Genomic DNA, 15,829 nt, shown 5'->3' on the forward strand with positions numbered 1-15,829 from the left:
ATTTCTGGTTTGTTTCCCTATCTAGAAGCATGTATCCATATAGACACATATGTAAGCACCCACATACTGTTGTTCCTCAGCAGTAAATAAAAAGGCCTATCCTCTCTAACCAGATATGAAAGAAGAAAAATATGTTAACCTTTCAGCTAATAAATTCAAATCACTTTCTGAAGTCTGAAGTCTAGTCTCTCAAAATGCATAGTGTTAGCTTGTATTTCCTTTTTTTGAGAAATCTGCAAGCTGAGGATGATCATGAATAAGGTTCTTTGACACTGTGGGAAGTTCCCTTCACCCCAGAGATATCATGCAGATGGATTAAGAGGCTTAAACCCATACACAGCTAGGGAAGAAGGTGAGTTGCGAGTGCATGTCCATACACATTTGTGCACCCTTCTCATGCGTGCACACACACACACACACATATGATGACACAGAATGGTGTGGATTACAATTACAGTGTTTTTTAAAAGTTTACAGAAACTGGCAGACAGATTGACTCACTATTTATTTATAGGAGGTGTGTGCACACCCCAAAGGGTGAACAGGGCCAAGAAGCTCTTCAAGCCAGTGCAAAATCACTGGCAGAAGGCAGGACCCAACAGTTCCACATTCCTACATAGCAGCTGCTCATCAAGAAAGGGGTGCATGAACCCATGTCTAAATTTACTTTTGATATCAGCACATGAAAATCCTTTTTTAGAACTGCTGGTAAAAGGGGAGTTTCCCACACTTGTCATTATACATTTTATCTTGTCATTATACGTTTTATCTGCTGCTTTTTAGGTAACTTTCTATTTACTTATTGGCCTGGAAAATCTTCTTGGGAGGGCCCAGAGAGGAACAGGAGAGAGTAGTTAAATAGTATAAACTAGTAATAATAGGCACTGAGAGATTTTTTTCATTTCTCAAAGGCTTTGACATGAAAGCAGAACTAAAAGGTCAGTATCCACTTAACAAAATTGTAAGAAATTTTCTAGTGCCTTAATACAACATGCCATTTATTATAATCCTTAGTCTTTGTTAATACTTCCAGCTCATTAGAAGAGTATCAAACAACAGAAAAAAATAGTTAGCTACATAAAACATAGATATTATACTGCTTTCAGTCAAAGATTTCACGGCACATAAAGCAGTAAGCTACAAATTATACCCATAAATAGCTAACAGATTGGGAAATAGAGGCAAAGACAGGTCAAGTGGGCCATGTAATGTGGCAGCAAAGTTTCAGAGCAGAGTCCAGGTACCCATCCATAGTAAGAGACTGCAGATTTACATACTGTCTAGAGGAGGATTACCATGAGAAAATAATGACTGGGTTTTGGATGAACCCCCAAACCAAAAGTCAACTGGTCAACTAAAAATCTGAAAACTGTTGGAACTTTATTGAATTTAATATAACTGAATTATTGAAGATTTGCTAAAGTGTTGGTATTCCATACAAACACAGCGATGGATTACTAAAAATACAAATTCGGAATATATTAATAACAAATGATAAATTCTCCCTAGAGTTAGAGAATGAAACACTACACAGTTTAATCATTTCTGAGAAGGCTGTGCCTTTGAGGGAGACACAATTTGCTGATTCCCACAGAAAGTCACCTGTCTGGCTCCTTCAGTTTGGGCTTTCCCCTCCTCCTTGCCTTCTGACAGCAGAAAACCCACAGCCTCCAGACAGCTATGGTTTCCAGATAACCCTGAGAGAGAACAACTAGTACATTGTCCCCTGCACACCACTCCCAAGAGATGTGGAGCGGGAACACTGGAGAAGACAGCTTGCCCTGAGTGCAATCACGGCCAGCTGGAGCTGGCACCGGTCACCACATGGGCGTCTCGTGGCTCTGCTGAAGATTTACACTTGGAAAGGAACTGAGTTTACTGTTACAGCAGTGAGTAGATATTCAGGGGACCTGTTAAGAAGCCTAAATCTAGGAGCTCACGTCTGATCCCCCTAAAGGCTGTCTATAGATATTTGCTACATAAACAGACACGCAAAGTCAAAACTATATCAAAGCTCAGCTGTCTGTTATGTCCTTCCACCAAAAATGCACAGATTAGCACTTCACGAATTCTGTAGGTGGCAGAAGTGCACAGACACTCCATAATTCCCTCCAAGAAAAAACAAACTGATGAGATTAAGTATGCAATGAAAATAGTTTATGTTAATACAGATGAGAAACTAAAGAACACATATATGATCTTCTCCTGCCTCAAGAGACAAGGATTTGGTAATTAAAAAGCTGGAGATGGAAAACCAGTGGCAAAGTCTTTACCACAGTTTGATTGCTCCTCCCAGTCCCCCTTAGTGAAGTCAGAGTGAGAAGGTTGACTTGGAGAAAAAGAGTTACACCGAGAAAACCACACATGGACATGGAAGCATCCCCAGCTTAGCCAACCACGACAACAAATCTTAGACTTTGTGTGTTGAGAAATGTCAGGTGTTTATTTTATTCTTACTGGCCAAAAGCTAGACACTAACAAAGCAACAAATTTACAGGTGCCAAAATGGTTAAGAAGGAGGAGGATTACAGGTCATATACTTCACACCACCAGCAGAATAGGACAATGTCACTGAAAATGGAAATCTACCCTTCCCTTACGTCCCATCTTTGTCTACTTGGCTCCCACACATATATCCATCTTGCCCATATATCCACCTTATATAAGCATTTGTGTAATTGCATGCTGAACCAGATCAGGGAACGAACTTGCATACAGATCGACCTCTTCTTCCTAAATCTAATTTTAACTCACATTAGTTTGCTAATCCCCAGCTCAGAGGAGGGGGAGCACAGTGGGGCAGAGACGAGTAGAGGCAGCATGGGCTCCTTCTGCATCAACAGCAAGTTTTACACCCAAACCTGGCCAGGGAACCACCACATCTAGAATCTACCCTCTGCCTCATTTGTACTTTAGACATCTAAATATTTTTCTAAACAGAATAACACAAATCAATTATTAGAGTAAAAAGGGTTTTTAAAAAAATCTCTGCAGTTTAAGACTCATGGACACCTTTTGTTCCATCAGGACATGTTAACTCTGCCTTCTGTACATAAATCAAAATTGTGACTTCAAAGATGTGTCAAACATAGAGTATTTTCACATATTGCTCTTTAATTTGTAAAACCACACACACAATCAATGTAAACGTTCTAAAGCTGTAGAGAAGCACTACAAGAGAAACTGAGAAATCCTTAGTCAAAGTTAGTTTGTACAACTATTGCAACGAGCAATTGTCTGATTTCAGAGTGCAGAAACCAACTGCTTAACACAATCCTAGGGGGAAAAGGGGAAATAAAAAAAATAAATCTGCATTTCTCTGGCGAGTTCGGTTTCAAACATGCATTTTTCAACCAGTAGTTTTAATAACATTAAACAGTACTCTAAAGAAACGCTCAAGGACGTAAGTGGAATCTTAAATTAATTCCTCAATATGGTTTCTGTGCACATAAAACATCTCATAGATAATACCTCCCTCCAGGAAAATGCATTCTATTACAAACAGCAATTGCTTTTATCAAGTTCTAAAGCAAATGGTATCTGCCTGCTTTTGTCCTTAAGCAACTAACATCAACTACAGAAGGGTCATTAGCACAAGAAACAGTGCCAAAATCCTTTCTGTTGCTAACATGAAGGCACACTGTGAACGGTGTATGGAATATCTCCATTTTTAGACATCTCTACAAGGAAGGCCTTTGTTGAACATTCCTGTAGCATCTAAAAAATTCACATTTGGGGGAAGAGGGGACAAAGATATCATAATAACCTGAAATATTGTACTCTACATGCTGTATCTTCTAACTTGCTGTTAATTCAAGGTATGGAGCCCAATTTTATATCTCCTTCAAGTGGACAGTCCGCAGTGTATACAGAGTACTTCAAAAAAACAAAAGCTTAGTATCAAAAGGCTCTTTCTTTAATATCTATCTATATTAACCGCTTGTTCATAATGAAGTGCCCCAGCAGCTATCGGAGCCAGCAAAGACTCCCTTGTCTCACTCGTGGCTTTCAGGAATGCTGCTGTCTTGAAAAGGCAAAATTATCGCTGCCCAACAACACGCAATCCAACAACAAAATCCCATTCCAAATGGCTTGACAGGAGAACAAACATATGGATTTTTATAGACTTGAGTCAACTCCATGGTGTATGAACTGACACAATGCTATTCAAAGAACCCAAAACTCTAATGCTTCTTTCCCATAATTTGTACTGGTTTGAATCTTGAGGCAAAGAAAGATACTGCTGAATAGGTTTTAAATTGACAGAAATTAACAACTTAGCCAAAAAAACGATACTTAAAAAGTCACTTAGCACCTTTCAGCTACCTTTAGGATAAGAAAGCTAGAAACAAAATAATCCAAATATTACAAGAAATTGGAAAATACCCTACACTAAATTATTTTAATATTTTTAGAAGTATGAGTGTGAGTGTATATGGTTTTATAATTAGGCTCAGTTTGGGCCCTTTCCTAAATTTGGAATTGTGCTGAGAGAGTTTAAACTGACGTAAGTCTTACATCACAAGGGATTCAAGGCAAACATAAAAGCTATATTGATTTAGAACCACAACTGAACTTGATCTTTTAAAAACACTTTCATTTTCACCTAAGAATTAAAAAGGTGCATTTGAACAGTATCTTACCTAATGGCATATGATGCTAAAATGACCTCTGGAGCTTTCTGCCACCACCTCCAGCTCCCACACACAAGTGAGCTCCCAGTGAGATCCCTCAGGGAGCTAATCCTGCAGAAAACAAGCTCTGCAGGAGGAAAGTGAACACCTTCTGCAGGTCTCACTCCCTGAATGAGCTCATCATGAGCGCAGGTCTGCAAGTTCACCATCTTCACCAGTTCTACCACTCTGTCACGCTTGTGCTGGCTACTGCTAATCTTAAAAATAACTTAAGAGTAACAAACTTAAGTTAAGGATCCATTGAGAACTAGGGTGTTTTTAAAAAGCAAATTTGGAAACTTGGCTTCTTTAAAAACTCTTAAGACAGTTCCAAATTCAGATTTTAGTTATGTTCTTCAAATACCTTCAAGCAAGCACTCTCACAAATATCCAACCTCCCATATTGCTGTTTTTTTCATTGCAACATTTGTTAAATAAACTCCAAAGGTCATTTCCATGGCTCAGGAGAATTTGACTAATAGTAGCATAAATATTATTGGAGAACCTGATTCTTTTAAAAAAACCCAACAAAATAAGCATAATGTTACTTTTATGGATGCCACCATCTTTGGTCTGCATCCAAATGCATGCTAAAAATAGTAAGAACAGAGTTATATTAAGCCAGGAAAGTACAAGGTGTCTTGATGCAAAATTTGGTTTACATAAAATAGAAAACATTTTTTTCAGCGGATGTAAATTAGAACAGCTAAGAGAAAAACACCAGACTGCTCCACATCTTAAGACAACACTGAAGAGCTGGCATTTACATACTAGGTAAGAAACTGACCCCAGTGAAATCATGCCTGAGGTAACACTCTTAAAAGCAAAAATCACAGGTATGAGCATATTAATAGAAATAGAGATACATAAAATTTTTTGTTAACTGAGAAGTTAGATTGGTTACTGAATGATTACATTAACTCTTAATATCAAGAGCAGGCAAGACACATCCAAAATAATATCTTTTTTTTTCTTACTGTGTACAAGATATAAAATAACTATTTGAAATACCTGAATTCTTCAGAAATCTGCAATATTTTTTAAAAAGGCAAGAGATTTTTAAGTCAACCAGTGTACCAAAGCAATTTTACAAATGGTTTCCGTTCTCTCACCGCAGTATCCCAGAATCCATTAGCTTAAATTTATTCGCATATCAAGAACACATTAAGACTTCACAAATTCCTGTTCTTCTCCCTTCTCAATTATGCCAGTATCGGTCAAGCACACGATTGCAGAGCCATGAAAAACAGTCATCTTTTTTCCTTACAGCAACCATCACCTCCCCAAGTTGCAAGAGAAAAGACGGAGGCATAAGACACCAGCTTTGCTGCAACTCATCAACAAGAGATAAGACCTGTAAAGCAGCAGCACCAGAAACACAGAACACCTGGTAATGGAGCCTGGAAATGGCAACAGCAGCAATAAAATTCTCTAGGGTATTTGTTATTAATATCTTAGATACCATCTTGTATTTCCCATCAAGATACCAAGTTCATTTATGGCATGTGAGTGTATACATATTCAGTAGTTCCATGAACACATACACTTCCCTTCAACATAGCTGAATATAGACTTTTCAGGTGTTCTTCTCAATCTGTATCCAATTACGTGGCAGCACTCTGCCAAAGCAACAGCTGTCTCCTTAGGAAAATAATAATTGTAGCATGAAAATCAGCAATGTACCTGCTTCCTGCTTTTGCTCATGGTTAATATTCCAAAGGAAGAAAAAAACAAACCAAAACAAAACACAAAAAGCCCCACACCCAAAGAACCTAACATCTGAAATTTAACAGAAAAACTGACAATAAATACCAAGGAGTAAGGTAAAAATTGATCCATACCAAAACCTGAACCCCCTAATTTTGGCCACTGTTATTAGTTATTATGACAGAAATTAAATAAAATTTATTTCAGCAGATGTCTGTGACTTCTGTTCCAGGCCTGCCTTGGTTTATTCATATCTTTTAAGAAAACATTTGCTTTACATCCAAAAATTAATCCAAGCTCCTATTTACTATTAACGGCTCAAGAACAATCTATGTTGCACAAAACTCAATCAGTGATTTTACATTTCTGGACATGCATCCCTATTTTGATGTACCAGAGCAACTACAAAAAGTATAACCAAGTAAAAGCAGTGGCTTTATAGACAGATTACACTACATCTCCTGCCATACCTACTACTGATGTTACAATAGCACAACTATTAGAATAGATCTGGTATATTTACCATCATGTTGTTTGTCTCATGCCACAAATGCTAGTTACAATGCAAACGGTAGCAAGCACCATACCCTTATTTGTATTCTTCCTTTTGCAACCTTTGGTAGCACTTCGCATAAGTATGAAGAGTGGTGGGAAAGTTTAAGGGGAAAAAGGGTAACTCAGACAAGGCAACTGGCTGCCCTTGTGATCTGCAGTCAACTTCAAGAGCCACTTCAGGTCATGAGAAATTTCAAGATGACAACTCCTTCGTAGTTCTCTTCCCACGGTCAGAAAAAATGCCACATGGAAAAGAAATACCCTACGAAAAAGCTGTTCTTTCACTAGCTTTTATGGTAACTTGCACGTAAACCAAACAATGTACAAGGGTATCAATCACCTTCCTACTTAAATGTCTTTTCAAAGTCACGCGCAAACTTATAGGAATGTTCAACCAACATATATCAGCTGGCTCATGTACTGTTTTCGGATATTGATATCTGCAGTCCTTTTACCGGATCTAGCATCATTGTCTGAGCTCAGATGACTCAGATAAAAACAATGTGAAAACACAGTTTGTTTTCATGTTTAAAGTCTCCACTGGTCTCCTGCAACAATAACAGGAAGAGCTGTACGGATCGATACGCAAGATTACTAATAGGGACTTTTCTTCTCCTGCCCAACAACACGCACGTGAAACTTTCTTAACCAGGTAATACACGCAGCACTTACCAGATCTCTGTGAAGCACCCAGTTTGCATGGAGGTAATGGATTCCATCGAGGATCTGGTAGAGCAGTGATTTAACCATAGATCTTGGCAACTGCATGGGCTTTTTATTTGCTTTTGAGGCACGGTGAAACTTGATAATATGCTAGAAATAAAACAAGTAGAAACATGAAGCACGTTAGATAAGTAGAAAGGGTTTTTGTTGTGTTGGGTTTTTTTGAAACTATTAACACTAAATAATGGAATGAAATACAAAGTTTGTTGAACTTCGCAATCAAAAGTAATAGTGATGTGCTCACGATTTTCTTAAACTGTTTTTATTCTCCAAGTTGCTTTAAAAAACAGCTGTCAAGATCTTGTCAATACCTAAAGATGGGCTACTTACCTCCAGTAAAGGGTCTTAAACATTCTCTACCCTCCCTCCTCCTCACTTGGGTCCTCCTATCCTCAGCTGCTAGAGCAGAAGCTTCCAAACCAGCAATATCTGCCAGAAAGAGGACCGCACTCTATGCTTTCACATCTTGCCCCTCCACCAAAACACCCAGGACAGAGTGTTTGCAATTACTTTACTGTTCCCCCCTAAATCAGAATCCCGGTGTAGAGAGAGAGAGATTAAATAAATACTTATATAAATATTTTAGAGTGGGTGAAGGAGGGAGATTCCAAAAACTCCACACCCCCACACCACAACAACAGAGATCATATTCAAATATCTAAAAATGGCTATATTATTGCTTTTAGGTTTTGGCTGCATATTTCATTGATGATGACAAGCTAGTGGATCTTGGACTACAGAAGTCAGTCAGCCCACTGGAGGACAAATACCGCTTGAAAACATGGAATGCAAAAAGGGACCCCAGCACTAGTCATTTGAAGGAAAGAAAAAAAACAGATAATGAAGAGATTGCTAAGAGATCATGAAATATTCATAAGCTAATTAATATTTATTGTGAGATCAGTGTAGAGATGATGGGTTACGTTTGGTTTTGCTACCCTGTACAAGGGATAAAGTGGGGTGAGGCCATTCTACCTTTTCAATCCTCAGACAAGGTGGGGTCATGAGAGGTACAAACTCAATTTTAATGTATTGCCATTCAGGAAACTACTAAATCCATTCATTCAGTTTAAAAAAAAAAAAAACAAACCAAAAAAACACAACAAAACCAACAACCTCCTTTTTGAAGGCAATTCAAAGATGCATCTCAAATAACAAAGTAGTTTTCAATTATGTGCATTTTGAAAGAGAAATAATAAAGGCAGTTTGCATTTTCACTGAAAGCGATTCAAAATGCTAATCTGTAGAGAGAATAAGACTACTAATTACCCAACTCTTTAAATAGGATTTGTCTAGTTCAAGATCATCCCCCTCCCCAGGTTAAAGAGGTAGCCAACAGACATACTTTCATTAGACCTCTGCTCCCTCCACCACCAGCCCCTCCCAAATTTGTCACTACTGTTCCCAATGACAGGGGTAATGGGCTAATGTTTCCTCACGGTAAATGCTCCCTCTGGCTCTCATCGGTACTTCAGCCACTGTCAAATTGTGCTTAGCAAAGGTGTAGAGAATGTTGTTAAAGAGAAATTAATTAATTAATCAGAAATTAATTAATTCATTAAGAGAAATTAATTAATTAATCAGAACAAGAGCCTGCTTACTGCCTATCAACAACAATGTTCCCACTGAGCCTTCCACTACTACATATACGAAAGTCATGGCTGTATATTAAAAAGCAATAAAAAAGAAATCTATTTGATTATCAATTTTTAATATACAAATGAGGATCAGCAAACAAAACAAGCTCTTAGTACCTTATCCTTTAATTGTGCAGTCACTCAAAACTACACTGGAAAGCCTTATGGGATCATTTCCTTAGAAAAATCTTTTTCTTGTCATGTCACAAGTAGATTCTATGTCAAAACTTCAACTGGGAGTCCCTACTTCCCAGTACCACACAATGCTCAGGGGATAATGACCTTCACATGTAATTATAATATCATTTATAAAGCAGTAACAAGATCATAAACCCACAAATTATTAATAGTATCTTTATTAATACGCAGCACGAAAAAAATGCAGGGGCAAACTTCGCAACAGAGACCCATAAACCTAATTTAGCATTTTTTCAAGGTACATGTAGTCACTAAAAGGAATTTCTATACCTATTTAAAAACTGACTAAGATCCACAGAAAACATTATTCCTCATAATAAAGACTCATAGAAAATGAAACTGAAAAAGGGTCTTGTGAGACACAATTAACCATGGATGTGTGAACAGGAACACTGGGCCTCTGGCCCTACCGCAGCCCCTCTGGTCCCACTGGAGGACAGGCTGGTGCCCTCCAGTTTCTGCCCCTGCCCTCCCCCATGGCTCCCCAGTTCCTTCCAACACAACATTGAGAACCTCGCCGAAGGCTTCGTCCTGTGCAAAGTAGAGGGCCGAGCTGATGTTTAAAGCAATGCCAGAACCTGTTCAGGAGCAAGACACTATTAATCAGGCAGCTACCGGGATGCCAGGGCCATCTGCTAGACCAGTAATGCAAAGCTTGCACCAGGGTAGAGGAGGGGAAGGTTTGTTTCCAGCGGTGACTCAAAGGAGCAGCATCCCTCCAGACAATGGCAGAGCTTGCTTTTATCTGCCTCTGAAATAATACCGCTTAGGTACATTCTAAATTATCTTGCTTGTCCCAGTCAGAAAAGCTAAGAAAGCAAGCTCCTTTCTTGAGGGAGTTATTGAATTGCAGAAGTGAATTAAACTTGATAGTTTAGCATTAAGCAAGCAATATCACCACTAGATAAAATTCCATTTTCTTAAAAAGCACTCAAAAATTATTGTTGCCAACTTGCTCTACAGAAGTTTGTAGTCAACAAATTACAAACTTCATCCCATCACAGTTTATAGAACTGAACAAAAATTGAACTAAAAACATATTGCAAGGCCAGGGAAATGAAAAGCTGAATTTGCCCCAGGCCATCGGAATGAATCCACAGTGCTTATGACCAAGTCCTGTTCTCAAGAGTTTTGTCAAAGTAGTTCGTCCAATTTCTTGTACACAACTAGCCACATGAAGAAAGACCAACACACATAACCAACACTAAACAGAAATTTTAATGTCAGTGTCCATCTAAGAAACAGAAGGGCAAATAGGTGCCATTGCTGAACAGCATTTCTTCTACTGGAGGTAGCAAACTCAAGTTTTTTCCTATTTCTTTATATTTTTAGAAAGAAATTTATATGGCCCTACCAATATTTTTTGAAAATATTCCTCAAATTAATTAATTAAATAAATAAACATCAAAACAGAAATAAATGAATGGTCATAACAATTTGACAATAGTTTCAGAGATCAGACATATTAGGCATACAGTAAGCTCGAAAGCAAAGGCTGCCATTACAGCACAACTAGGCTAAAGGAATGTTTTGACTTGAGCAATTCTGCTGACTCCTGTTATGGCAAGGAGATGTTCTCTTTCCATGTCAAAACATTTATGATTTAATAGTTTAAATCCAAGACTTCGGGTGTAGAAATGGGTGCAGGTGCCAGCACAGACTAGGCTGTTCTTTATATACAACTGCACTGTGCAAGTGAATGAGGGATTCTCAACTCGCTTCTTCAGTTCCTGAAGAGTCCCAAAGTCTCAAGTACAGCATGTAACAGCCATAATCTTAAACCTACTGAAGCTACGGATAATTTACAGGAATTGTAAGCTACATTTCACATTCCCCAGATAACTGCCCTGACCACTTGGCTTCAAAAATCACGCTCCTCCTTTCTCTGATGCAGTAAATCTTTTTGCAGCACAGCACCAAGACTGTCCCATGAGCTGGAAGTATGGACTTCAACTCGGGAAGGTGCAAAGGACATTCTGCATCTCTCTCTGAGAACCAGGTGCTCTTGGACATTAAAGCTTCTAGCTTTCAGGTACACTCAAGTTCTTTGCCTAGTCTTACACCTAACAGATAACCACTAAGAACAAAGCATGAGGATTTCCACAATCCAGTCAAGTGAGAGAGGAAAGTTCATTGCAAGAAGATAAGCGGGGTCAAACAGCTTCAGCATTCTCCCCATCTTTTTTCACTGTCACTCCCTAAAGCCACCTTAATTCCCCTGTTGTGACAGACCACCCAGCTGCAACTGGAAAATAGGCAGCCACATTCAGAAAAAGTTTAGGGAAGCCTTAATTCTCAGTGTGCATTATATTGGTCACGTAATACAGAACAGAAACCCATCCCCAATGTTATCCAGCCATTATTTCATTTTAATTTGTTCATCAGAAAAGCATGGATGCAAGCTCTTGTTTTAAGACACTTCAAAACAAAAGAAGAATGCTTATATATGAGGTAAGTGAAACTCCAAGCAACATTCAAATCTATTCAGCAAAAGTAGCAAGTCGCTTTCCCTTCCCATGCAACTGTATTTTCAGATTCCCATATCTTAAAAACATGCTGCCACTGATTGTATTCCAAAAAACAACCTGAGCCAGTTAGGTATTCACTTTTGAAAATAAACATAATGTAGAAGTATTTCTTTCACATATTTTGTTTTAAATTTAAACAAGGCATCAACTTCGTGGCAGTGGTTTTAAGTCTGTATTCTAAATTAAATTAATATTTAATTGACCAACATTAAAGTATATATTTATTAACATTCTAGAAAAGTAATGATGCTTCCAGAGGCTTGCTATTATTTGCTGTTTGCAACCTCTGAAACTACTGGTTTTATTTACTAACTGCATGTTCCAAATTTTCAATTAAAAAAAAATTATAATAAAATTGAGGGGACAAACTGATGAACTGGCTTATTTCAGCACGACTATTTTACCTTCAGCAAAGCAAGACCATGTAAACAATAATAAATAAAGAAGTGAAACAGAGCTAAGCATTCTAAAAGAAAACACAATGGTGATTCAGGACACAGTCTTCAGTCTAGCACTTTGTCTGCCTTCTGTGCTACCTAATGTGTTGAAATTGGTTTGAAAATTGGCTCATGAGGAAGTATGTACATTTTCTAAGTCATCTACCATTATCAAAGTAAACATAATGCACCACAATAAAGAGCAAACTCACTCAGTTTGTCACATGAAAACCTCTAGTACCTACCCAGTAGTTAAACGAGCATCCAGAAAGACCCTAAATTTAGCCTGAGTTTAGTCAGGCTGATGCAAACACACTCTGTCCACATATGTGACATCCCACTCCTGATTAGGAGAATTGCTGTTCAGTATGACAGAGGTTAAAATAAACAAGTCATACCTGGAAAGTTTTCATGGATGTAAGAAGCCAGCTAAAGGAGAGATTTTACATGTCTGACTAAATGAAATTACACCGTTAGCTGCTACTTCAGACATGAGATGATCCACAGAACTCAAAACACAACCCCCTAGAAAACCTGACTCCTTGAGTTCTCCTGCTTAAGGCAATGCTTGTTTCAAAATTACATGCATCTCTATCAAACCGAAACAGAATATTGTAAACACAGACACTTCTCTTTGCTGAAGTAAATTGTCTGTTTGCTCCCACGCTTCAGCAAAAAACATTCTTTCTATCCAATCCCTAATCCAGCCTTTGATAATAAAACACAATTACATCAATGCACAAGTAAAAAGTAAAATCATGTTTTAATATTAAAAAGATGGAAGCTTGGATACATGCTAAATATTTGCCAAGGTCAAGAGGAAGATTCAGATTATATGGCTTCAAGTCTACTTTTAAACATAAAATAATTTCCACGTTTTCTCTTCAGCAATCAATACCCAAACAAAGGTGACAAATATTGTTGAGCGTTAAAGGTAAAACACTTAAAAATAAATCAAAGTCTAACTCATTTCAGAGACCAAAGTTTTAGACACTAAAAAAGTTTCAGAAAGGGCATAACACAAGTAAAATAAAATAAAAAGTAGGTAACAGTATTTCTACAGCAATCACTTAAGTTTCCAATTTTGGGAGCATTACAGCAATAAACACAAAACAGTCCTTCAGAAGAGGAGGGGGGCAAAAATATGCCTCAAAAGCCCTCCTCTAAATGATGCCAGTACGCTGCCATCGTCAAGCATCTTCTTTAGATTAACCAAAGTACCTAATGAAAAATCCATTTCTGAGTGACAAGAGGCCACCACTTTAAGTAACAGTGAAAGGAGCTTTAATACATTAACTTTTGCTAATGCTAACTGGCTTTAAATATCTAAACTTTGAAGCACAGAGCAGACAAACAGGCTCAGCATAATTTTCCTGGGTTTTGTTGGGGTCTTTCTAGGCCTTCTAGATCTTTCTGATCTAAATATAACAAAATAACTCCAAACAATTATAGTAAAAACCATTAGAATTCAGCTATCCTTTCAGTACACACTTGAAACCACCTCTCCCCCGCTTTCCCTCTACAGCCCCTCCCTCTCCCCCCCTTCCCACTCAGGACAGGCGATTGGGAGGGAAAGAAGAACAGAGAGAAGAGAGTTGGAAAAATTAAAAATGTTTTACTAATGCTACTAATAAGAATAGAGAAAATAATACAAAATCTACAGAACCAATCTTGAAAGTCTCAGCAACTGCAGAGCCGGCAACCAAAGTCCTGGACTGGACTCTGCAGCCAACCGGGACTGGATTCAGTCTGTCACTAGGCCTCAGTTCGCAGGGACGACTAGCAAGGTCCTCTCCTAATGTCAACCATAAGCAAAAGGGCCAAGATCCTCATGATCTCCCACTTTTATATGAAGTATTCACATGAATGGGATGTTATACTGTGTTGGTCAGTTTCTTGGTCACCTGTTTCTCATCGCCCCTCTGGTGAGATGTGAATCTGTCCTTATCAATAAGTTTGCATTCCATTGCTATGTTTACCAAAACATGTGTCTGGTTCTCCAGGAAAATGCAGCTAATATGAAGGCTTTAGCTGACAGGCAAATTCACTAAAAGAGAAACTTGTTTTTAACAAAACCAGGACAAATGGGGGTAACAAGCTTCTTTTCCTTGACCCCCAGAGCCCGTTGGCCAGAGTCTTTATGAGAGTGAAGGAATGGGGGCACAGAGGCACCAAGGAGCCGCTGGGCACCCACAGCCAGAGTGGGGGCGTTCTCAGAAGCTTCGGGGCACCCCACAGCCAGAGTGGGGGTGCAGAGAAGCTTCTGGAATGCCCACAGTCAGATCTGACTCAGGCATATAAACTGGACCCCCATTGAGGAAGGGGCTTGCCCTGTCCCCTCGGAGTGCAGGCCAAATGTTGCTGCCGAGAGCCCTCCCCTTAGGCAGGATCACTGCCTAAAGTAATCTCCTGGGACTGGGATTGCCTCACCGAACCGTGTGGGTGAGTGATAAACTTCTTAATATTTCCTCACAGGACTGCAGGTGTTGTTTTTCCTCACTTAGGCAAAGTGAAAATATTCCATGCCTAAATATGAGCATGTGTATTTGTTTCCTGGAGTCAGGGACCGCTCTGGCATTGTTTTTGGTGAGCCATGTGTATGCACACTGTGGATCTCCATTGTTATTACTTGCTGTACCCCAATAATTTCCTCAACTGATACTGGAACCTGTATTTACGTTACTGGAGAGCTAAAACCCTGTTCTTTACCACTTAATGTGCTGCACCTTTTTGACCAGAATAAAAGTTTGGTTTGGACCCTGTTGTCCACCTAAAACTAACTTTGGGGTGCCTCCATGACACCTTGTCTCCATAAAAAAACCCTCATACAGTGAGAAAGGTATTTTCATGTATATAAAAATATTTGTGATTAGCTAGCATCTGAATTATCCTCATGACTAAAAGCTAAACTGAAGCCTAGTGAAGTGAGAATTACAACTGATTACACAAGATTCGAAAAGACTTTAAAACTCAGATCTATTAGAAAATATTCATATGATTAAACAAATGTGCAAGTTTATTGCATAAATCAGTATGCAATTTCATTTAGCATAAAAGAACATTACAGAAATGTTGTTAGCTGAAATTAAGTATATTTATTTGTATATTGAGAAAGTTAGCTAGTGGTATACATTCTGTATAATACAAAGCCAGTCTGTCCATACATTTTCGTTACTGTCACACAGAATGTTTGCGATTGGAAGGGACCTCGTCATCTAGTCCAATCCCCCTGCCAGAGCAGAAACACCTAGATGAGGTTACACAGGAATGTGTCCATGTGGGTTTTGAATGTCTCCAAAGTAGAAGACTCCACAACCTCCCTGGGCAGCCTGTTCCAGTGCTCTGTTACCCTCAACGTGTAGAAGTTTCTT

General features: G+C 38.6%; 1 protein-coding gene across 3 annotated transcripts in view; it reads right to left on the reverse strand.

Moving 5' to 3' along the window:
- CDK19 (cyclin dependent kinase 19) overlaps positions 1–15,829 on the reverse strand; it is a 137,566-nt gene that overhangs the window by 61,686 nt on the left and 60,051 nt on the right. For all 3 annotated transcript variants that reach the window (XM_080342397.1, XM_080342396.1, XM_080342398.1), the window contains one exon: positions 7,608–7,748. In XM_080342397.1, coding sequence (XP_080198523.1) covers positions 7,608–7,748 — 141 coding nt within the window. The remainder of the gene's footprint in view (positions 1–7,607; positions 7,749–15,829) is intronic.

This window comes from Nesoenas mayeri (genome assembly GCF_963082525.1).
Source record: "Nesoenas mayeri genome assembly, chromosome: 3".
NCBI lineage: Eukaryota > Metazoa > Chordata > Aves > Columbiformes > Columbidae > Nesoenas > Nesoenas mayeri.